General features: G+C 39.1%; 3 protein-coding genes across 3 annotated transcripts in view; 2 read left to right on the plus strand and 1 right to left on the minus strand.

Annotated features, from left to right (window-relative positions):
- Nucleotides 1-1381: 1381 nt before the first annotated feature.
- Nucleotides 1382-6310, plus strand: LOC113015196 (low affinity immunoglobulin gamma Fc region receptor II-b-like). The gene is made up of 5 exons (XM_026157152.1): nt 1382-1400; nt 2567-2626; nt 2760-3026; nt 3377-3643; nt 6198-6310. The coding sequence occupies exons 3-5, from the start codon at nt 2864-2866 to the stop codon at nt 6308-6310; spliced, it is 543 nt and encodes a 180-aa protein (XP_026012937.1). The 5' UTR covers nt 1382-1400; nt 2567-2626; nt 2760-2863.
- A 9391-nt stretch (nt 6311-15701) lies between these two features.
- On the minus strand, nt 15702-17559 carry LOC113015207 (uncharacterized). The gene is made up of 2 exons (XM_026157163.1): nt 17316-17559; nt 15702-16790 (listed from the first exon to the last, which is right to left on the minus strand). Exons 1-2 carry the CDS (start codon nt 17557-17559, stop codon nt 15748-15750), a joined length of 1287 nt encoding a protein of 428 aa, XP_026012948.1. The 3' UTR covers nt 15702-15747.
- A 6649-nt stretch (nt 17560-24208) lies between these two features.
- The window catches only part of LOC113015217 (butyrophilin-like protein 2), an 81922-nt gene continuing 80580 nt past the window's right edge, over nt 24209-25550 (plus strand). Inside the window, exon 1 of the mRNA XM_026157173.1 lies at nt 24209-24422. Within this exon, the coding sequence (XP_026012958.1) occupies nt 24209-24422 (214 nt within the window). The remainder of the gene's footprint in view (nt 24423-25550) is intronic.

Genomic DNA, 25550 nt, shown 5'->3' on the forward strand with positions numbered 1-25550 from the left:
TTACCCTCAAGTATTTTAATGACTAAAACTAATTTATTTATTTATTTTTAATTTTAATTTATCTACTTTTGTTTATAATATTATACTGTTCTAAGCAATATATAGCCAACATTTCTCCAACCATCTACAGCATGTAAACATATAATGCCCACTTTCTTTCTTCCTCCAGTGCTCAGTGTGCTCTTGCTTCTGACCTCACATTTTCAGTGAAATTGTGCCTTGAGAAGTGGTAAGTACTCATTGCTGCACTTACAAAAAAATATATATATATATATATATGCAGTTTACAAATTACATTGTTCTCGACTTGGTAAATGTTAAGAGGTAAATTAATTTTCATCAACATGTATTGATATTGGTGAATTTTATCTCTTTCAGTTGATGCTGTGATCCAGGAGTCCTGCTCATAATGTGATAGAGGAATAAGCTGCAATAATAACACATTGTCCACCAGCCTCCTGCCAGTGTTCCACAAGAAGTGGTATAATATTCACGTGACCCTACAAGTGCATATTATAATTGGGCCAGACAATTCAGAGAAAGCTGGCTATCAGAGTTGAGACATAGACTTGCTTCCTTGTGATTTATACTTATACAGACGCAGTTAAAAATAAGATATGGGTTTAACCCTGTTGAATTACTTGCTGCACTTCCATTTAACTTTAAAATAACTTTAAAATGCTGACTTAGAAGGCCACATCTTAACCTGCCCAGAAGAGGCCATCCAGCCTGCCAGGGAAAAGCATCTCATCCAAAAGATATGGATTTTCACTAAATTCATATGTTAGACAATTTAAAAGAATAGCAATGAAGTTATACATTGTGTTTAGTAACTAATTTGTCATTTTCCATTTTAGTAGGAGCCCTGTACACAAATGAATCTAGTATGATTGTGTGTGCCGAACATGCCCTGTAGAGGTCACTGGCTCACTTTGTATATCTAAATATTTGTAACAGTGGCGGTCATTAGACTGCTTTGTTCTCATTGCTCCCCGTGTGTGTTGTTATTAAAATAAAATTCCTGACTTAACCATTTTTTTTCTTAAATAAAATGTTAGTCATTGTTCCTGACCAACAACCAAGTGACATGAGATAATATGCCACAACAGGTTTAATTTTGCACTGGGGAGCTCCAGAATCATCATGCTTTAGTTGGTTTTTAGTACTTAATGTATGAGGTTCCCATGAGGTATCTTGTAAAGGTATTTTTTGGGCAGATCAGTTGCCTGTATGGGGTCATAATACCAGACAAGACCTCATGCTACAGTAGAAAGTTGACACCTCTATACTTCAGCAGTAAGCCAAACAGGAAGAGGTTGTTAGTTATATTAAACTGCATATCGGTGTGATGATCTGTCAGCAAGACAACATGGAGGTTACATGTTTCTGCATTAGATTGTGTGAGTACTGAGTTTGTTACACATCTGAGGGGCTGCTGCTGCTTTTTATCTAGCAGTTGTAATAATTTGTAGCTCAATACATTAGTATTAAACTTTCGCCAGAAGAGTATCAGCACTATTGATTCTACAAATATCAGAATCTCCAACTGTGAGCGTAACTTTAATTTTTCTTTAAAACATATTCAGTATTTTGATGATTTTGGTGATGAGCCTTGTGCAATGCTGTTTTCTGGCCAAACACAAAGCATAGCAGGATTACATGCAAAGTCTGATAAGAAGAAATACAAATTCATTCAATGACCACATTAGGCTGTGAAGTTTTAAAGACATGAATACTGCTCAAACCCTTTGCAGAGTTTCCAAACCACACAGCGTCTCTATATTCATATTTATGTAACTCGCCTATTCTTTTTTAAATCTTAGTGTTTCAGCTTGACAAACTATCTGCAGTACAACCACAACACTTCTCGAACTGTGTGAAAAGAGGCTGTGACTTTGTTTTTGTGAGGTTTATTTAATGACTACTAAGGTCATGATTTTTTTTATCCAGGGGAGCATTGAACATATACTAATTTACATGAAAGAACAGGATTAAAAAAAGATTCAGTACAGGTTAGCAATGTAAGCAGAGATGACTACACCACTTTCTCTTCGACCATCTCCAGTTTCTAAGCCAGCTGAGAAACATGATCTCGCCGGCAAATTCTGGGTCTGCTTCTGTCTTCAGGACATGCCTGAAACACTTAATTTAGGAGGTTCCCATGAGGTGTCCTTTCAGATGTCCTGATATGTTCAGCTTAATAAATATTGTTCTCTGTTAAATACCGTATACTTAAAGCAGAAATATATTTATTAAGTTGGAAGCTGATGGACAAGTCACAGTGATCCAGTCAAATCTGATATATTATTATAATATTATTTATTTTTTGGACATTTTGGGAAGGGTAGGTTTATAAACAAGTTCACTGACAACATATTACCATCAAGACTATGGTATATAATTCACATTATTTTGTCATAGCCTTTAATTTTGCATTCAGCAACATTCCCTCCAAAGTCTAACAAAGCCATAAGATCACCTGTGGGTCAAGTTGAGTTATATTTTATTTAAATGTGTCTTTTATTCACTTATCTTTTAAATTTTCACATGTTATTTGTTTCTTCAGTGATAAATACCTGGCTGCTGCTGGTGATACAAATTTGGGATAGTTGTGATGCTCAAACAAGTACGTGAAAGTTAATTTGATTCCTTTGCACAATTTAGTAACTTTCTGATTAATGTCAGTCAGGGTTCTATGTTTGATTTGTTAATTGTCACTTGACATATTTTAATGGTCCTGTCTTTCTCTTTGTCAATAGATTCAGCTTTTCCTCATGTTGTTCCAAACACTTCTCAGCACTATGAATACAGCACAGTGTCTTTTGACTGTAAGGAGTTTGATGTGTCTCTTGGATGGAAACTAATGAGGAAAGCAACAGATGTTGATACAGCGTGTGGGACTAGCTGGGGAGTTTTCAGTGGGTCCATTTGCATCTTCAGAAATGTTTATATCGAAGACAGCGGACAGTACTGGTGTGAGAGCGGAGATGGAAAGAAAAGCAACCCTGTAAACATCACCATTTCACGTAAGTTTATTGTATCTGTGTTCACTGACATTTATGTTTATGTTGGTAAAGAAATCTGTGGTGAATTGCATATTAAAATGTGTTTTATGAGCTAAAGTACACCACCATACTGAGGGCTTGTTGAGAAATCAGCTAAATATTCTGATAATTATATATCTGCTAAGTGTTGGCCTGTGCAAGTGAAAAAAAGAAAGAAAATTAGAGTTCAACAGGAGTGTCACAGAAAAAAAATGATAACATACTGGACATCAAAGTGCTCAAATCCTATGAGAAACAGGTTTCAAACACATGATTTTCATTTGTGCTGAGCTATAAACGTCTAATTATACCATATATTATAATTATAACAGCTGGTCCTGTGATCCTGGAAAGCCCTTTAATTCCTGCGTTGGAGGGAAACACTGTGAGTCTGCGCTGTAAAAACAGCACAGATTTCACCAAAACCTCCACTTCCATATCCTTCTATAAAAATGGTATCTTCATCAAGAGCATCTCCACCAGCACTTTGATCATCCGCAATATCAACAAGTCTCATGAAGGACTCTACAAGTGCAGCATCTCAGGAGCTGGAGAATCACCTGAGAGCTGGCTGGCTGTCAGAAGCAGAGACAGCACAGGTGAGAGCCCACATTACTGGTATACATAAGTGTGTGCGTGTGTGTGTGTGTGTGTGTGTGTGTGTGTGTGTGTGGTGGTGGTGTAATGTATTTTGAGATGTGTTTCAGGTCACATACTTTTCAGGCTGTCAGAGGCCTACACTTCATATAAAATATGGACATATATTAATCCCCCACTAAACGTTGGAACTCAGTTTGGTAGACAAAGAGACAAATAATTACTTCTTCAAAATGAGAGACAAAAGCTTCCAACCAACATTGGAGGGTTTGTTTCTGTAAAGACACTGCAAAACTGCAAAAAACCAAGAACAGGCATTTTGGGAAAAAAATCTTAGTGCCTTATATTACATGACATACTCTAATGCTTTAGTAAATCAAACTGTACCTAATATATCCACTAGAAAAGACTAGACAATAGCTAGCATTTATTCAGAATAAATGCATTAATAATAAATATTATTAGAAATTCACTAAGAACTCATTGCATGTGCTAATGTAATTAGAATTGGCAGTGTGATCATATGATAGCATCGTATCATACCCAGTATAAACTGAAATGTTTTCACTCGCCTGGAATATTTGACCCTTTTATTGCTTTAACCCCTGGAGGGTCTTAGAAAAATGCATACACTATCGGTCTTAGAGCCACAAATCGACCCAAGACTCTCCAGGGGTTAATAAAGAAACTCATTGTCAGTATAACTGGGCTTGTATCACCTGCCTGTACAGTGGATGCATGTATTTGAAAGTATGACAGAGCATCATTTGTCCTCTGGACAGAGAGTTTTATATTGTCAAATCAAATCAAATCAAATCTTTTTGACAAGAACAAATAATAATTGGTTATTTAAACCCAAATTTTACTTTTTGTATATATTAAGTAAGGATGTTTTTTGTTGTGTTTTGTTTTTTTTACAGACAATGAGATGGTGACTCTCCTTTGTTATGATCAACTTCCTGTTTTTCTCTACTTCCTGCTAAGAACTGTTGGCACCATTTTATGGGTCACTCTGCTGCTGGTGGTGTTAAGAAAACATCAGCCTTGGAATGACCATGCTATATAGAAAATGTGCACAATTGTAAGCAACAAAATTGTAAAAATGAATATATATATATATATGAATATATATGAATACATATATATTATAATATATTGTTACACCCCGGCCTAGGCAACCGGGGTGCAACGTAAAAAAACAAAGATAAGGAAAATAAAACCACGAAGGCCCTCCACCAAAATCCCAAAACGAAGGTGTCTCAAACGAAAATATTAACAAACCCATTCACGACTATTTACAACAGACTATTTATTTACAACAAACACACCAAACTATTTACAACACGGGGGAGATCGCGACCATGACACACTGAAACACAGGGTTTAAATACATAGAGGGAGCAATCAGGAAAATGGACAACAGGAGGGAAACACAGCTGGGGCAAATTAGAACTGACGAGACAGGGAAACGTAAACTGAAAACACTAAGATAACACAGACTTTCAAAGTAAAACAGGAAACACATAACAGTCACGCCAAAAACAACACACCGACAACACCGAAACGTAACAATATATATATATATATTATCTCATTCACTGCCAGCCATTTTCAAATCAGGTAACTCCCCACTGCCAGGGTTTTTGAGCATTTTTACTCATTTTTGAAGAGCCACAGAAAACTGTGTGTTATGATCATATAAACGCTGAACCTACCAAAATGAAGAACAGACTTTCTTCTTTCATCCAAAAAAAAAGCTTGTTTCTACCATTTTCCATTCTTTAGTAATCAGCTGTAGAAGAGAGGTGGGTTCCACCAAAAATGCCTGTTTTGACCAAAAAAAGGGAGAAAACGAGCTTTTTGTGAAAAATACATTTCAAGCAGAAAAGTGCCTTTGACACTAATATTTCTTGCTTTGTGACACCTCTAACATATAAAATAGTTTTTCACTTCTATAAAACAGAAATAACACTGAGAAAGGTTATGTTTTATCAAAACAATTTATTTACAAATATATGAAAAAATAAAATGTACATAGTGAAACATTTATTCACAATGAATAATTCACTTTTGTGTGGTAATCATTATAACACTTTCCGGGATGCAAGGGCACACAACAAGACTTGCACCACATTTTTGTCTCACTGCGCAATCCCTTACGCGCGCAAACCCTGCACCTCCTTGCAGGTCTACTTTTACTGCTGGTGGGCTTCAGTTTTTCAAGTTGGTGCCTGCCTAGGTCACCATCTAGCCTGCTATCAGGGTCGGTGTTGTAAGGTGCCCTTGGGGTTTTTCTGCCTTTCCAGTCACCTTCCCCTTCAAATCCCACACCTGCCCCCTCCCTCTCCTCCTCCTCAGCCGTAATTGACGTCTATAGACGTCAATGGCAGTGAATGAGTTTTAATAGAAGTTTTTGAAAATTATATCTATGGATAAGTGACAAATAAAAGCCAATCTCTAGTTTTGCAACAGAGACGTGAGGCATTGTTATTACTACATCTTACTTTAATTCAAATTCAAATGCAATTTAGACAGACTGCTCTGTTTACCACAGAGCAGTCATCCGAGACTGCAAGACCATACTGACCAGCCTGTGCACCGCCTGGATTGACTGCAAGAAAGCCTATGACTCGATGCCCCACACTTGGATCCTAGATCAACAGGACTAAGAGCCATCAGGAACTCTGTGGGGATGTGGGGAACAACACTAGAGGCCATCTTCAAGCGAATAGCATGTTGCCATCAAGTGCAGGATCTACCAAGGAGATGCTCTGTCCTCACGCAAGGAGCAAGAGGAGGAGCATTCATGGAAGGGTAAAGACCGTCTGCAGGGGCGAGAGGGGCGAGAGGATAATTTTTTGAATAGATATGTAGATATAGACAGATATTTTTTTATCACCAGCTAACCTGTTTAGATATTTTGATATTTTGTCATGGACCTGTTTGAAACAAAACAAAACAAAACAAAGAAAACAAAAAACACACATTATCTGTCTAGTATAACTATGTATTTTGGGCATAGAAGTAGATCAGTCGTGTATATTAATTATTTTACGTGGCACAATCTCATGAGTTTAAATGTCTTTTAATCTTCTCAGTGTTTAAGTCTGTGATACAACCACAGTGTCTCCAAAGTTCTGCAAAGAGCTCAGTGTACCAGTACACTGAGCTCTTTGCAAGTTTGCAGAGAGCTCAGTGAAAGACTACTGTGGTCATGAAAGGAAGAACAAATAAATTATTCATTTACTTCTTTCTGACTTTTTTATTAAAATTTTTTTATCATGTATATTAAAGGCCATGTGTGATGTCATTTGGACTAGAAGCGGATGTAAGATGGACTCTGCTAAATCTATGTTTCTTAATTGTATTATTATATATTATATTATTAAAAACCCCATAAAAATTCTAGATCCAGTTTATGCGTCATATACCTTGAGCTGAATTTAATTTGAATGTCGTGTGTAGGTTTCAGAAATGCCCAATGGTTGATGGAATGTGTTAATGGAATTGCAGTGTATAAAAACAGTGTGTTATCATTTTGATAGTGACAGTAACACACATTATGAATCTGCACAGAAACAATATCCCCTGATTTATTGACTGATCTTTTTTTTAGATAGCTCTAAAAATGTAATTTACATTTTTTGAATGTAGTGTACTTTGTTAGATTATTGGTGTTTATCGTTGGTATTTAACTAACGTTCCTCTCTAACACTGAAATTCTATTTAAGACTTCTTTAGACACAATATATTATTGTTTGAGCATGAGGAACTGAAAGTAAAGATTTGTAGGGTTTTTTTTGTTTGTTTTTGTTTGATCCTGTTTGGTTTTAAGAACTGAAATTTCTTTGGCTCTCTAAGTGGTTTCTGTATTTAACGTACTTCCTGAAATCCTGGTTTTTGAGGCTTCATGTGCTGTGATACTCATCACTAAACAATAGCAGACATAAAGCCAGTATATATTTATTTTTATTGTTAATGAATCATTTTAATTTTATACCACTAACAAGAATTGCCAAATAAACAAATATTACAACTTGTATCTGGTGGGTCTTAGACATCTGGCACAAGACTCTTCTCGGCTCTTGTTAGCTAGCCTCTAGCAGGATTGGCTGTCCATTTCCTCTAGTTCTTTGGGGCTCTTGTCCATTGGCTTTGAGAGCTCTGTCTTCCTCCTTCCTCTTAGGTGGACACAGGTTTGTCATTGAGATGTGTGGCCTTGTGTCCTGGAGAGCAATAGAAGATCCTGGGTCTTCATCATTGCTGCATCTTCTTACCCTCAAATGTGTTTCGTGGAAAAGACATTTGTAACTTTATTCTACAGTGTATCTCTCTGTGTCTTTTTTTCTCTTTTCTCTCCCTTCAGGCCCCACTCAGTCACAGCAGATGTTTTTTCCTCCCTATTGCTGCCAAGTTCTTGAACATAATGAGTTTTCTGATTGTTGGGGTTTTCTGTGTATTAAAATACAGTCTTTTGCTTAAAATATAAAGCACCTCGAGGGGGCTATATATTTTCAAATTGACCTCACGTATGGCTGCAACAAAACAAGAAACACATATTAATAAGTTGATTAAAAGAATAAAAGCAAATGCTTATTATCTGCAAATGCTCACTGGAGCAGATATTTTTGGTCGTTTAGTATACAAGTATGTGTTTTTTATTTTCATTTCACACACCTCAGAGGAGATGAGAGATGAGATAGTGTGGTTTCAAATGAACTTTAATTACCGGTACTTTAAACATGCAATTGAGTTAAAAATGACCCAGTTTCTGTTTCTAGTAATGAAATGTGCCCCTTCTAAACATAGTGTCCTGCATAGACACACCAAAGATGATAGGCAGAGGTTTCACTGTTAGACTTAAATAAACTGCTTACTCTTAAATCAACAGTCATTACGTGACTTACCAGACAGACCACATCTGCTTTTATTAAGCTACACACACCTCTTGTACTTTTGTTTTGTTCCACTCAGCTGTTTTTTTAAGGTGTCATGATGACTTCTCACTAATAAGGTGCATAATCAGAACTTTAGAGATGCCAGTGGGTGACTGAAGATATCCAGTTACAAGGATATCATTTTTACAAAGTATGACTTTGTAAAAACAAAAACCAAAACAAAAAAAACTGTTTATCTTCCCTACCCAATAGTAAGGACAACATTCTACAATATTCAATCAGACATCTACTGGATTGGAAGGAAGATTCCTTTTCACATTTTTTGTACTAAAACATTGAGTCATCTTTTCTTCAGTAATCTATAGAACACACAGGAAATAAACCTTCTTCACAGGGAGCAGGAAGTGAAATATAACAAGCACCTGAAAAAAGATCACACCGACCACTGCAGGGTTTGAATTAAATCATGCAATTCACTGCAGCTTTTCTTTGAGTGTTGTTTTCACAAACCATATATGTTTTCAATTTGTACTGGGAGGCCGAGCCTTCAGCTTTCAGGTCCCTCTTATAGGGAACCAGCTCCTAGTTTGGATTTGGGTGACTCTCTACATTTAAGATTAGGCTAAAACCTTTTTATAAAGCTTACAGTTATGTCTGGATCACATGACCCTGGATTTTCTCTTAGTTATCCTGCCATGGTGCATCATGGGAAGCCCCCAGCACCCTAGAAATAGGAGTATTTCTACACGCTGCTCTTTTCATTGTTTATACACAATTCTGCATTTGTAGCAAGACTTCACACCTTTAAATGGTCATTTGAGATATGACCTATTGCAAGTTCCTGTTTTTATAAGTTTAGCAGGACTGCTACTTCTGCTTTTGTACGTCTTCGTTTGTTAACCACCTTGAAGCCACTTTAGTTGTGATTTGGTGCTATATACATAAAATTGAAAAGAATCTTCCACTGTGATCTAACAACTATAGTAGGAGGTGATGCTATATTGGGCTGCATATATATTTGCACACTAACTTACATGCTTGTAGGTTTGATGTCTTGTGTCTTCAAAGCCGCTGTTTTGCATACTTTTGTTGCAACAAGTTGTTGACTTACTTTTGAGTTCCTATTATTTTGAAGCAATCTGGCTTCTCTCTTCTAACCTCTGACATAAACAAGGCATTCTCACCCACAGAACTGCCTCTTACTGGAATTTCCTCTTTTGGAATATTCTCTGTAATCTATATAGATGATTGTGTGGTAAAATCCCAGTAGATTTCAGTTTTTGATTGAGAAACATAATTATATTATTCGCAAGAACTTGTATGGATAAAGTCATTAATTTGACCACAAGACGGATTTGGACAAGTACATACAGGCATCCACATATGTTGCATGAGCAAACTTTACTTATGTAATGTATGTGATGCACTATTGACAAGCTGCCACTAATAGTCTGTATTTGTGTACTAGTCAGATGATACCTATCAACCCATTGACAAGACATACAGCATGTGAGGAATTTATATTGGTTTGTTGAAATGTGAAAGTGCAGATAATCTGGTCTTAACCAACATTAAATGTGGAGACTTTGTTTCTAAGAAAATTATCAGCCAGCTTCCCTTATGAACATAAGACACACAATAAGTCCCTGTAGTGGCTGTAGGACTTATGACAAGTTTTTCCAGAACAATGGAAAAAGTCAGCTGATAGTATACTTGTGTGTGCGTGTGTGGAATAAAATGATAGTTTGCAGAAAGAGGAGAGTGGGTTGAATGGATTTATAAATTAAGTGTAATCAATGAAAAGTCACAGCATAACTTATATTCTTGGCACATGTTGGCAGGGACTTAATTTAATGCTATATCTTGTGATACTGATTTATGTGAAACCCCTCTTTTATATTCTGGGGTACCCCTGTGACATGATATTATCAAATGTACTCCTATTCTGCCCTTTGTTTTCATAAGTTACACACTGTCATCTGCACGTTAGGAGAGAAGGAAATCTACTGATGCCACTGAGAAGATGTTTGATATTTTTCCATACAGCAGAGTTAACTGTTTATCTGTTTTTAACTGTTTACAACAGAGTTATTAACTGATTTCATGACAAGCCATTAGATGCCATTAATGCTATTACAAATCTACAGAGTACCTTTTGAAAGAAACAGTGAATGTGTAAAACAGCTGCGACATGACTGTTCTGTTATCACTAAAAGTTGTAAAATGTTGTATCACTAAAATATCATTCTCAGTCAGTTGTTATTTATTATGTGTTTACAGCGCCCTCTGTGGTTGCTCCAAGTAATGTACTTTAGAAACGGCTTTATTTTTGAAAAAACTTTATTGAACAGGAAGTCCGCTCAGTCAAGCAAAGCAAGTGAGCAAGAAGAAGGGAAACATATCGGCACACAGTTTATGGTGTCCTGATGGAAAAAATACTGTCCACATCTTCTGTTTATGGTTGTATCGCCGGTATGTACTTAAAGTATAAGTTGCAACTTTGTTTTTTGTGCAATATGTTGCCCGCTAATGTAGTATTTGGCTGTAAAGCTAGTCCTTTTGTTAAGCTAGTTACCCGCGATTTTGGAGGTCGTCTGGGATAGCATCAGTAGTAGTTTAAAAAGTTTACATAATTAGACATATGCTATGTAGTAGCATTGTGGCATGTAAATGCATATTATGCTGCACATATGTATGTTACATGACTGTATTTTTAGTCTTGTTTTTAGTCTTACCCTTTTGAATGTCAGTAAACCTGTTGACAACACTCATCTGTCTTCAGAGTGGTAATATAAGAAAGGTATTAAAGCCCCTGCATCAGACATGCACCCATAATGGCACAATGACTATGTGCAGGTAAGCTATCCACAGTATTTCTGATTTCGCGCCATTACCCCGATTCATAGCGGAAGCCGGTTTTTTACTTCCGCTTGCGCTGTTGTTGACAGTTGCGGGGTTACACCTTCACTGTTGATAAAGATTTCTCTCACTGCAGTTTGTTTTACCTGGAGTAAATGGCAACACATCGAAGGTGGATACACAGTAGAGATGTTTTAAAAAGCGGCAAGGACAGTTCAGTTGCAGTGCCTCACCCGTCACTTCTCGCGGAGTGGGTAGATGACATGAAACTATGGCCCGATGTTAGCTACATCGACATTATTAATTACCTTGTATTTTCCGAAGGCGTTGATGGCGAGGAATTACGTAATTACAAGAGCACCGAGGCGTATAATTACCTGCACAGCAACAAAATTGATAAAGTACTGCTCAACAAACAAGGCGACTTTATTTTTCTTAAAGCAGCTGTAGAGCCGAGCCAGAGTATTAATCAAGCGAAACACTTAGCATGGGCAATGCTAAGAGAAAGTGGAGTAGTGGAGACAGTCGGCTGTTCCTGTATCTCCGGATTAGGGAGATCATGTAGCCATGCGGCTGCTATTCTGTGGAAGGTATATCACTTATCTGGATATCACAATGTTTAAATCACTGAAACAGAAACACTGGACTGGTCAAGGGCTGTGATTAAGGAGTCACGCTACTGCCATCTAGCCAAGTATTACGTGGAGCACTGTTTACATGTGAAAGCCACTCGTTAACTTTGTGTGGGCTGTATGCTGTACAATCACATGAAGATAAAATATAAAAAAAATAAAAGACTGCACATTAAGGTCAAATTTACAAGACAAGAACAACTATAGTTATAAGAAGTGACACAGAGTAGTATAATACATGTTTGTTTATATATATGTATATTTGTACACACACACTACTTTGAAAAAAATTTGACTGTGGATGTATATTCCTGCATCAAAAAGTAACTGACTATTAATATGAAATGGATAATATGGGTGACTTTGCCAGTGTTTATATCTGTTTTGGATATGATTCAGGTGTATTGACCCAGGGTCATATCTATAACATGCAGGACACCAACCGTGTACTGCTTTTGTTAGTGTAAACTTCCTCATTATGTTAAATCTTGAGTATTGACAGTGAGAAAAAAACTATTAATGTTTGTTACAGGTGCAGAATGCTGCGATCAGTGGAAAGACAGGGCTTGCGTGTACAGACGAGCAGCGCAGGTGGAATGCAGGGACAGCAAAGAACCTTGAACCTAAACGTCTAAGCCAGATAAACTTCAGACATCACAGGGCAGAGCAGCAGTACGATGTGAACTCCCGGACTGCAGTGACACAATCTCTCCCTAACACACCATATCACCTTACACATCAAGACTTTATTGACAGTGTTAGCAAAGCACCAGTGAAGCCACTTTTCCTCCTCAAGAACACATTAATTGGAAAGTGTTACAATGCCTCGCCATCTGCAGGTCCTCACCGCAACAGTAAAGTTGATGAGCAATTTTTTCAGCCACACCAAGCACACAGTTACAAACTAAGCTGTAATCCATGCAGGGCATTCTACCAGGCATACATTCAAGTTTCTGAAGAGCAAGCAGAACAATTACAAGAAGAAACAAAAGAGCAAAGTGCATCTGATTTGTGGCACAACTGCAGGAAAATCAGACTTACAGCAAGCTCTGCTAAAAAAGTTCCAGTACGTGCCACCACAAAAAATGACAAATTTTTATCTGAGCACATGTACCCTTCCTTTCGTGGGAATTATGAAACAAACTATGGTAAAGAAAATGAAGTTAAAGCTTGTCATCAGCTGAAAGAACAGGGTATGAACATCCTTCACATGGGTAGTGTTATTACCATCCAGGAGCCATGGCTCTCTGCGAGTCCTGACGGGGTCATTGACTCAGATGTGCTTCTAGAAATAAAATGTCCTGTGCAGACTTATCCTTCACTCACGGAGCAGCTTACCCAGAAATGCAGCGATATCAAACTGGTAGATGGAGAACTGCAGCTGCAGAAAACTGACAGCAGAGGCTATTACATGCAAGTGCAACTTACAATGTTTTGCACAGGGCTCAAGACTGCCACACTTGTGATCTGGACACCTACTGAGCATGTTTCATTTACAGTGCAATATGATGAAGCATTTGTAAAGGAACAAGTAAAACGCTTGAGAGGGTTTTACTTCTCATATTTCTTACCTCGACTTGTAGAGGAGTATGCAGCAGGACGGTTTCAGTTAAATGAGAGATACTTGAAGATAATGGGCAAGGTTTAATGCATGTTACAACTATAAATGGGACAGTCAGACACCAACATGTCTGCAGAGTTTGGTCTCTGTCTTGTGAATGAAAGGAGACATTCAATATGAAATCTGTTAAATATTTCAATACAACTAAAATGTACATAGTTGTAGGGCTGCTCGATTATGGCAAAAATGATAATCACGATTATTTTCACTGAAATTGAGATCACGATTATTTGACGATATTTATTTAACCCTTTAAGACCTACCATAGAACCAAGTCGGCCAGAGCTTATATTATTTTTACATGTTGTAGTGCCATTTGTGGGAACATTTCAAGTTGTTATACATCAATACAACTGTTATAGCCCATATTTTAATAATATGTATGTATTAAGTCCATAGTAACTACATTAATTGCAAAAAAGTGCAATAAACTAGAAAAAAACTGAAAATCGTTTTTGTTTTTTTACATATATTTCTACTTGGAGAAATTTAAGAGGCTTATCCCTCAAAACTTTAAATACAAAAAAGTTGCAAAAAATAGTTTACAACAACAGGAAATTTATTTTGAGTATCTTCCATAGTTATATTTTGGAGATACAGCAATTTTTATATATTGCAGGAAAAACAAAAAAAAAAAACAATCCTATGATGCAAATTTGCAAAGAAAACAGCAGGTGCATCAAAATAAACTATTTCCAGCAGTGCAATTCGAGTTCTAAGCATCCCAGCAACTATTCAGAAAAGTCAAACATGACTTATAAAAACACCAGTATAGGCTTTTAAGGCCTACAAGTAAAAAACTACATTTTCCGCGAAAATGACGTCACTTCCGGTTTCGGGCAGGAAATGACGTACATCTGATGGTTCGCGTTGACGTCTTTTTCAATGTGGGAAGTGTTACGAACAGCTGATCGGATCGGCAAAGCGCGTTTCTGGAATATTATGTTTTTGTTCCTGCAAGCGCTTTTTATGCAATTTTTGCAAAGCTTTATGTGAAAGGAAACCATGACCGAAGACAAGCTGATGGCATAAGATGTAAGTACAACTCCTCTGGTTTCATATGGAAAAAAATTATTGCGCTAGCTTAGCAGGATTTAAAAATAGTTACACAAAACGGAGCTTGCTGCTCTGACCGGCTTTAAAGGGTTAACAATAACAATGTATTGAATAATGACTTTAAAAAATAATATAAAATAGTGTGCAAATACTGATAACAGTGCAAATGTTTGCAATATAAGAAATAAATGAAAAATGTAAACATCTATGTTTAGTGAACTTTGCAGTGTTGCTCTGTGGTGCAGCTACTACACCATAGCAAAGTTTACACACTGTGTCTACTTGATCCACCTCTGACTCCGCGAACCTATAATGTTTCCACACCACTTAAGTTTTTTTTTTTTTTTTACCTCTTTTCAACCAACAGCAGTCACTCTTCTCTCCAAATAACTTCTGCTTAGCTTTCCGAGCTTCCCTCGGGTCCTCTAAATTGTCGTGACGGTGTTCGAAATGCAGAGCGGCGCGCTCGATTTGCCACACGGAGCAGCGCGAGAGTAAAGCATGAGGGAGGGGCTAATAATCGGCTCAGTCATTTTTAATGATCGTTGAAAACCCAGATCGTAATCGTGATTAAAATTCGATTAATTGAGCAGCCCTACGTAGTTGTAACATATGGTGGGAAATGAATGACAAACTGACAACATTAAATGTTGTGAATAGTTCTGTATTTCTGTAATCTTCCAACACAAAAAAATGTCAAGAATGCACAACTAATTATTGTAGATTTGAGAAAAACATTTTTTTTTTCATTTAAGAAATTTATCACATTGTGGTTGAATAAAAAAGTAATAATTGTTCAATTGATTGATTGCAATTGTTTTATATATACACATACATACATACATACATACGCACACACACACTGTATCACATAACCTTTTATCTAGAACACAAGATAAAAAAGTGAAACCTGGAATTATTTACTCTCTACATATATATGTACATCAAATTTTAAAATAATTACATTACACTACACAACTTTATGTCCTGAGTAACCATCTTAATATCCCCGAGTCCACAATTGTTCATAACATACACAATTATTGTGTATCACGAATGAGATCCTCTCTTAAGTTCACTAGAGCAGCACATATTCTCAGTATCTTGTCTACTTTAGGAGCCATGCTTATAGGAACAATTTGTGAAAGTATTTTGTAGACTTTCAAGCGTCTGATTGCTCTTTCAACATGGATTCTTACATTTGCAATCCAACGTGTGTATGTTACCTGTTCCTCAGTTAGCGGTCTACGTTTTTTTGTGAAAGCGGGTATTACTAATCTAACTTTTCTCTCAAAGAGTAAGTCTTTAATTGTAAAACCTCTATCTGCCATGACTTCATCACCAGGTTTTAGGTATGTTAATATTCCAGAGTCCATTGTGATAAATTTGTCACTACATCGGCCGCCATATGCCGCAGACACAAACATGATTAGTCCACATGGTGCAACAGCAACCAAATATTTGACTGTGTTGTGTGAATAATAATGGCTGTATGATTCCCCTCTTGAGCCCAGATTTCTGGGTTTCTGTAAAAGGGTCTCACTGCAGTCTATAATGCATGTACTATTTGGAAAGTTCTTCTTGAAGGCTTCAGGCATAGTTGCTTGAATAGTTTCTTTTGGCAGCCATGGAATTAATGGTCGGAGAACTTCCTCCAGCTTGTCTAACCAGTGTGAGATGATCTTGCTGGCCATGCTTTGTGATATATGAAACTGGCGGCTTAGGTCACCTATTACACGGTTACTCTTTAATTTCATAAGTGTCGTGAGGACTTGATCTCGGACAGGCATGGTAAATTCATTGTTGTCATATCCTTCCAGTGTCGACACAAGTGTGTTAAATGTTTCTAAGGCTATCCCAGTGTACAGCAAAGCGTCTGCATCATTTTGAAGAATGAAATATGCAACTTCATCACACTGAGTCATCTTATCCTGCACATCTTTTCTGCGAGACCTGTTGCAGTATTGATGGTCTTGTTGCGAAGGATCCTCCCACTGTGTGTGGACTGAGTGCAAATGTGGCTCAGGGGGTTGTGTGGAGATGCTGGCCTGGTCTAATTCCACTGAACGTAACACTGTGGAGTCTGAATAAGACAAAAATATGATCAGATGTACAGTCAAACTGTTAGCATAAGAGAAACTGTAAAGTGTCACTTAGCTTATTATATTTTTGAGTGAAATTTCTCATTCTACATTTTTTCACACAAATGCAAAATCATAAATGTCAACATAAAATGTTCCTAAGTCCCCTAAAAATTTGTCACAATTTTATTCAATTAATGTGATTAGATTTTATTTTACATTCTAAAAAAAGTCACAACTGTTGGTATTTTTGCAAAGGTTGCCTTTAACGTTTTTACTTGAGTTTTCTCGACTTGAAAAAACATGTTCTTTATAAACACAAACCTAAGACTTTTACAGCCCTTGGAGCTAATCTTTTGGCATTATTATTATTATTATAAACTTTCGTTAAAATTTAGACTTTGCTGCTAATAACCAGCTAGTGCTGATACTAACGCCATTCACCATAGGCTATTATTTAGTAAAAGTAAAGAATTGCGTGTTTAAAATGCAAAACGGTGGCAAACCACATTTACACTTTCACTTACCGGGTGCAGATTCTGTGTTTTTGTTCGTATTACTGGAAGCTGTCACACTCAAAGTGGTCCGAGTGAGCCTTCTTCTTTTCTTCGGTGGGGGTCGGTCATAGCCCAGATAAAGCTCCGGGTTGGGGTGTAGCTCTGTGGGCTTTTTATCGATAAAATGAAAGGAGCAAACATAAACTCTCTTTGGAGGGTGTTTGAGTCTTAAAGCTGCCAGCCACGCCAGTTTCCGATCCTCCTTCCGCGGCATAGAGTGCAGTGCGTAGGGCAGTGGGCACGGACAGGCCTTTCTAAGTTGTTGATGCTCAAGGCAAAATGTTTCTAATGCGTTTTTCAGTTTTCTTGAATTATTGTGGCAGCCGACGACAGCACACGTTGAACCCGAGCTCATCTTCGAACAGGTAAAGCCACTTATTACCGCACAAAGTAACTGATTTTGTTGTTAGCAACGACTGAACGCTGGGTCTCGCTTTGAGTAACCGGAAGTATAAAACCGGACAACGGAAGTAGTGGTCTGTCATGGCAGCCTACGTATGCTCTTACAGAAACCTGTGGATAGTATCATTGGTACTGAATCTGGCAGTGCATACTGTAGTGCTGTGCATGTCTCTGCTGTGCTGAATTTATTTTGTCTTGTCTAGAAAGTGATGGAGATAGAGGCAGATGCCATGGGTCACGAGCAGTTTTTTGTGGATGAGGCTGGTTTTCACCTCACTAAGACAAGGAGACGCGGCAGGAACATTATTGGACACCGTGCCATAATCAATCAGTGTGCAGCTATAAGTCAAAATAGTGTTGTTCCCCATCATGCAACCCCGGGCCCATATAACACTGCACATATTGTTACATTCTTGGACACCTTACATGACATGCTCACTAATGTTCAGAGACCAGAGCAGACCAGATACGTCATCTGGTCTGCTATTGAGGCGACGTTTGCCTTGAGGCGACTTTTGTTGTGATTCGGCGCTATATAAATAAAATTGAATTGAATTGAATCATTTGGGACAATGTTAGTTTCCATACGGCTGCTTTGGTCCGCAACTGGTTTAAAGATCACCCACTCTTCACTGTACTCAGCCTCCCCCCATGCTCACCATTTTTGAATCCAACTGAAGAGTTCTTCTCTGCCTGGCGCTGGAAGGTCTATGACCATCATCCCCATCAACGTATAGCCCTTTTAAGGGGCAATGGAGGAGGCATGTGGGGATATTGACCAGGCATCATGTCAGGCCTGGATACGCCATTCCAGAAGATATTTTCTCCGGTGCCTTGGACTAGGGGACATTGCATGTGATGTAGACGAAATTTTTTGGCCAGAGAGACGACACAATGTAGACTGATTTCTTTTTTTTCCCTCAGTGAAATTACTATTTTGTTTTGACTTGGAAATAAGTACTTGTGTTTGTTTTGATGTGTGTGAATAAACACCAGGGGCCCGTTCTTCGTACCTCGCTAAGTAGGTTAGCTGGATTTGATTGTTGACAATTTCGCCTGATCTTGGATCGTTCGGTTCCCCGAAGCTCATCCGGGACTTGCTGTCATAGCAACAGAGCCGTAAGCGTAAACCTGCTCGGGAGCAGGCTTACTTTATGTAAAAAGGATTAGATCGCGGCCACGCAGGTATGTCCGCTTCATTTATATGAAAGCAACAGCGATATTCCACCACTGTTTCACCATAAATAAATAACATCAATGTAACTAAAGACAATGCAGCACCTGATCCATTTATTGATTTCATACAGATACATACAGGACATTTCCTAAAAAAGGGAAATGTACTATTAACATTCTGTCACATGTATGTGATTATTACAGATGTAATTCATATCTCAGAGTAGTAATTGCAAATTACTTTGTGTAATCAAGATGAGAGACCACGGCTATAAAAGCGAAGGTGGATTTGGGAAGCCTGTCGCAGCCATGTCCTGTCCGTATACGCGAGCAGCCCATTGCGGAAGGTGCAAGATTGATAAGGAGAGTTCTCAGAATTCAGCGTATATTGCGGGACAGACAGGATCCTACCTGTTTTTTTTTTTTTGCTCTGCCCTTTTCTTGGTTGCTGTTATAAACAAACAGATTATTCCAGGGTCTCTTTCCAAGAGACGAAAAGCAATATAAGTGATAAATATTACCATTCTGTAGAATATTCTTATATTTCACTTTTACCTGTTCCCATGTTCTAGTGGGTCCTGTTGTGGCTCTAATGTGAAAGGGGATATAATATAACATATTATAATATAATATAATGTACTATAATATTGGATAATATAGTGTGATATGATAAATCTACCCTACCGCCTACTGGTGTTGGCCAGAGGGGCCGATGGCGCAATATGGCAGCCTGGCTTCTGTCAGTCTGCCCCAGGGCAGCTGTGGCTACAACTGTAGCTGCCTCCACCAGTGTGTGAATGTGAGAGTGACTGAATAGTGGCATTGTAAAGCGCTTTGGGTACCTTGAAAAGCGCTATATAAATCCAATCCATTATATTTGTTATTATTAAATTACTTACGAGTTTAATTTGTCAGCAACTTTCTGCCAGCCCTCTCTCCTTGCTTTTGCAGCCTTTGCAGTGTTCCCTTGCGTTCTGATTAAACTCTGAAACTCCTGAAATCCCTCACACAAGAGTTCTTGCACTGCTGCCGAAAAATACCGAGCCGAGCGCGCTCCGTCGACGTTTTCGCCGACCAATCAGAGGGTTGCCGATCAATGTTTCCACTATTGATGCGTAGCTCCTTTTACGACACCCAGTGATGTCACATGACTGCATCCAGCTGTACTAATCGTCAACAGCAGGTGTGTTCGGGGAACCGGATTAGCGAGCTCACGGTTAGCGCGATGGTTTGGTCTTGGATGTGTCATTTGATCTTGGATGTAGTGAGCGACGTACGAAGAACGGGCCCAAGGGCCCTATTTCAGGAAGCCGGTTTAGTGCAAACTCTGAGTAAGTATACCCTGAGTTAACGAAAACTCTGGGTTTTCGGTTTCACAAAGCGAGTTTAGATTAATTCTGAGTGAGTTACTATGACGACACACTCCGTGAAGCTAACCTGCCCCCTAGCAGGTTTACTTCAACTAACCCTGACTTTCTCCGCCTCTTTGTCAGAAACCTGACTGTAGGAAGTGTCAGACATGGCGTGTTCCTTCCTTGAAGAGCCAGTAGATGTTGAAGTTCAAATTCTCCGCAGAGCTCTCCGCCGGGAGAGAGTGATTAGAGCGCATTTGGACATTTTATCATTTCCTGATGATTTCCTGTGGGAACGTTACCATTTTTCAGCACAATCTATAATTCATTTGAATAACATCCTCAGGCCTAATATTGCTCATGTGACACATTGCGGACATCCTCTCAGTTCTGTACATATTATTTGTATTGCACTTCGGTTTTTTGCAAACGGTAGCTTTCTGTATAATATTGGTGACGCTGAGCACGTTTCCAAGGCTACCGTCTGTCGGGCAGTCAGGAATGTTACAGTTGCACTGAAACGTCCCCTGTACTCGTTTGTGGTGTTCCCCGGTCATAGACCCACAAGATTTATCAAAGAGGGATTCCACATAATTGCAGGGATCAGGATGAACGAAACTTAATTCATGATGTGGTGATATTTGAACTACTACTTAAATTTTACATTTATTTTCACGGTTCCCAGGCGTGATTGGCTGTATAGATGGCACTCACATTCCAATCATTGCTCCTTCAGTAAATGAAGGAGACTATGTGAACAGGAAGTCTTTCCACAGCATTAATGTACAGGTACATAGTTCCCTGTAGCATTTCAAACTAACAAATTATTTCATTATTGTAATGGATGCTAATTTGTGTTCTCTGCACTGTGAAGATCATATGTGATGCTGCCAACATTATCACAAATATGGAAGCCAACTGCTCAGCCTCTGTGAGTGGTGGTGGTGGAGGACCCCCACCTGTTTTTCGGGCCTCCGCTTTTTTTCTAGTGGCTATAACGGGTCACATTTGAGCATACAGAGTAAGCAAATATCCAATCCAATCCAATCCAACTTTATTTATATAGCACTTTTAAAAACAACAAAGTTGACCAAAGTGCTTTCCAATAATAAAACAGAGATAGCAGTTAAAACCATACTTTAAGCATACAATGAAATCAATAAACAAAACAAATATATAATTGAAAAAGAAGATAAAAATAAATCAACATGAGTAGAATAAACAATAAGATATACAATGAATAAGATTAACAAAGTAAAAAGATTAAGAATGACCAACAGCTGACTAAAAACTGACTACAAACTGGCTCTGATAACACTCCTAGAAGGCCTTTGAAAAAAAGTGTGTTTTTAAAAGTGATTTAAACATTTTAAGTGTTGGGGCCTGCCTAATATGGAGGGGCAGTTTGTTCCATAGTTTGGGGGCCACAACAGCGAAAGCTCGGTCTCCTCGGTGTTTCAGTCTCGACATGGGGACAGCAAGGAGTGGCTGGTCAGATGATCTGAGAGACCTTTGTGGAGTGTATTGGTGTAAAAGGTCTGACAGGTAAGACGGAGCCAGGCCATTTAAAACTTTAAAAGCAAGCAATAAAATTTTAAAATGAATTCTAAAATGGACAGGCAACCAGTGTAAGGAGGCAAGAACAGGGGTAATGTGCTCACGTTTGCGTGTCCCTGTCAACAGGCGAGCAGCAGCATTCTGGACCATTTGCAAGCGTGATAGTGAAGCCTGATCAATGCCAATATAAAGTCCATTACAATAATCAAGGCGAGTGGTCACAAATGCGTGCAAAACTCTCTCCAAGTCACAAAAAGAAATAAAAGGTTTTACTTTAGAGAGCTGCCTCAACTGAAAAAAGCTTTTTCTCACCACTGTATTTACTTGTTTGTCCATTTTAAGAGCTGTGTCAAATTTTACTCCAAGGTTGGTGATAATTGATTTGACACACGATGTAAGAGGACCCAAGTCAGATGGAGGGACACCAGGTCCATTCGGCCCAAATATAATGACTTCAGTCTTCTTTTCGTTAAAGTTTAAAAAATTCAGAGCCAACCATGCTCTGATATCCTTAAGACATTCTAAAATAGGCCTGAAGGGGTTAAGGTCATTGTGTTTCATCGGTAGATAAATTTGACAATCATCTGCATAAAAATGAAATGAGACTTTATGTTTTCTAATAATATGGCCAAGGGGAAGTAAATAAATACTAAAAAGAAGGGGCCCAAGGATGGATCCTTGAGGTACACCACATGGGAGGGGGGCGGAAGATGAATGAAATTTACCAAGTGAGACTGAAAAACTTCTTCCAGAGAGGTATGACTTAAACCACTCCAAGGCAGTGCCTCTAATTCCAACATGATGTTCTAGACGATACATCAAAATATTGTGATCTACTGTATCAAAAGCTGCTGTGAGATCCAAAAGCACAAGTAAGACAGACTTCCCAGAGTCAGCAGTTAATAAGATATCATTAAAAACTCTCAAAAGTGCAGTCTCTGTGCTGTGAAGTGCTTTAAAACCAGATTGAAATACCTCAAAAATGTTTTGACTCTCTAAAAAAGCCTGCAGCTGTGAGCACACTTCTTTTTCTAAAATTTTAGAAACAAAAGGAAGCTTTGAAATAGGTCTGAAATTACTCAACAAGGAGGCATCCAAGCCAGGGCGTTTCAGCAGAGGCTGGACCACTGCCTGTTTAAAAATTGCAGGTACATGGCCTAAAGTCAGGCTGCTGTTTATAAGCCTTTGAATATAAGGTCCAATAGTGCCCCAAACTTCTTTAAAAAAAGCGAGGGGGAAGAACATCACTGGGAGAGCCAGACTTGATTTGGGTGACAATTTTACCCAGTTTAAATAGAGACACAGGTTCAAAATGGCTAAAAATTGCTAAAGGCGTAAAAATAACAGAAGGGTCATAAGAAGGGGGTAAAATATGTGCTCTAATAGACATTACACATTACAAATATGTACTTGTAATGTGCTCAGATCATTTCAATAAGTTCTTACAGAAAGAAAATTAATGTAGCCTCTAACTGCAATTGATTTACATCGGACAAACAGACCAAGCACTATGGCTCATAATACAATTACACTTTACCTGTTTGGACTATATTTTTATATTTCATTTTTACTTGCTGCCAGGAACGTTTGGGGCCTGTTGGGTTGCACCTGCGCTCACATCACATCACAAAATAAAATGTATAAAATACAAAATAAAATAAAATATAATGAAATAACGTGTTAAATGGGTGGAAATCCCTAGATCAATGTTTAAATTAACACTCACGCATTGACTCTGTCGGCTATGTTTTGCCATGCATGCTCTCTTTCTTTTGCAGCTGAGGCTGTGTTACTTTTTTTCCGCGGAATTTGCATGTTATCAGCATATGCTGCCATCAGAATTTCGGCCTCAAGCGCTGTAAAATACATTGACCGCGCCTTCTTTCCCTCCGTCTCCATGGTGACTCGCTTAATCTGTGCTCCACTAATCAGGGCTTTATGTATCCCCGTGCGCGCGTTTAACTTGGGGTTAAAGCAACTCCGCGTTGATTGAACTAATTATTATCAGCCTTTCTGAATCCGAATATTCCAAGTTGGACAGTTCGGGGTTACTCAACCCTGAGTATCATTTTTCACTCTGAGTTTTCTAAACCGGCTTCCTGAAATAGGGCCCAGTACTTGAAGTTTGGATCCTTCTATGTTTACATCACATGCAGTGTCCTCTAGTCCAAGGCACCGGCGAAAATATCTTCTGGAATGGCTTTTTTTAAAACATTTTTACATTTTGCTTTTATGTTTTTTATGCTTAGAAGGACATTCAGGAAGATAATAACACAGAGATGAAGTCCCTGACTTTTGGACTTTTGGGGTTTCTCCAACAGCAAGTGAAAGGACACATAACTGGCGACACGCTCTTTTACAAAAGATGATATAACAATGCAATCACAGCAAGGGGGCCCAGGCTTGGCGGACCTGGGCCCCCTTGCCTTGGTGGATTCCAGAGGACGCAAGTGCCTACTGGGGTCAGTGGGGGGGAGCTGGACCCAGGGAGGGGCTACTTGCCCTTCTCTTCCTTTCCTCCCCATCACCGACTGCCTTCTTTTTCCCGCTCCACCACAGTCACCCACATATGCAGAGCCCTGGGGTGCAGGTGTGTCACCAGGGTGCAGGCAATGTCCATTTGTGTCTGTCTTTACGTTGGGTGAATATTTGTATATGTGTGCATGAGGGTGGGAATGCACGCACACCGCAGACCACGGCCTATCTATGTGAGGATCTAAACGCATTCTACGCTAGATTCGACACAGCGAACACCACGAGACCGGACAGTGTGCGCACCGCGGATGACGTCAGTTTGCACACTGTGTCTGAGGAAGTGTGCGGAAGTGCTTCAGGAAGGTGAATGCACGCAAAGCTACTGGTCCGCATCCTCAAGTCATGCTCAGCTGGCTGGAGTGTTTACACACATCTTCAACTTTTCCCTCTCTCTGTCTGCAGTCCCAGCCTGCTTCAAAATGGCCACTGTCGTCCCTGTACCCAAATCCTCCACCATCTCAACATTGAACGACTGGCGACCGGTAGCCCTGACCCCCATCGTTAGCAAATGCTTCGAGAGGCTGGTCAGGGACTTCATCTGCTCTATGCTACCCGACTCATTGGAGCCTCTACAATTCGCATACCGCCACAACAGGTCCACTGATGATGCCATAGTCCTGACACTACATACTGCCCTCTCACAGCAGGAAAAGAGAGACACGTATGTGAGAATGCTGTTTGTAGACTACCGCTCAGCATTCAATACCATCGGGTTACAGGGAGGAGGTCAGCACCCTGACACACTGGTGCCGAGACAACCATCTCACCCTCAACGTCGCAAAGACAAAGGAGTTGATAGTGGATTTCTGGAGGTGCAGAGAAGTACACACCCCTATCACCATCAACGGCGCTGCTGTGGAGAGAGTGAGCAGCTTCCGGTTCCTTGCTGTACATCTGGCGGAGGATCTTGCGTGGTCAGTACACATAAACAAAACAGTGAAGAAGGCGCAACAGCGCCTCTTCTTTCTCAGGAGACTGAAAAGATTTGGCATGAGCCCCCGCATCCTCAGGACCTACCGCTGCGCCATTGAGAGCATCCTTACTGGATGCATCACCACCTGGTATGGCAACAGCACCGCCTACAACCACAAAGCTCTCCAGAGAGTGGTGCAGTGTGCGGAAAGGATAATTGGAGGTGAGCTTCCCTCCCTCCAGGACATCTACAGGAAACGGTACCTGAGGA

Source organism: Astatotilapia calliptera, chromosome 3 (assembly GCF_900246225.1).
Source record: "Astatotilapia calliptera chromosome 3, fAstCal1.2, whole genome shotgun sequence".
Lineage (NCBI taxonomy): Eukaryota > Metazoa > Chordata > Actinopteri > Cichliformes > Cichlidae > Astatotilapia > Astatotilapia calliptera.

Coding starts and splice junctions, on each gene's coding strand:
- LOC113015207 (XM_026157163.1), bottom strand. CDS start 17,559: ATGCCGCGGAAGGAGGATCGGAAACTGGCGTGGCTGGCAGCTTTAAGA. Junction 16,791..17,315: donor AAACACAGAATCTGCACCCG/GTAAGTGAAAGT, acceptor TGTCTTATTCAG/ACTCCACAGTGTTACGTTCA.
- LOC113015196 (XM_026157152.1), top strand. CDS start 2,864: ATGAGGAAAGCAACAGATGTTGATACAGCGTGTGGGACTAGCTGGGGA. Junction 3,027..3,376: donor TGTAAACATCACCATTTCAC/GTAAGTTTATTG, acceptor TAATTATAACAG/CTGGTCCTGTGATCCTGGAA. Junction 3,644..6,197: donor CAGAAGCAGAGACAGCACAG/GTGAGAGCCCAC, acceptor TTTACCACAGAG/CAGTCATCCGAGACTGCAAG.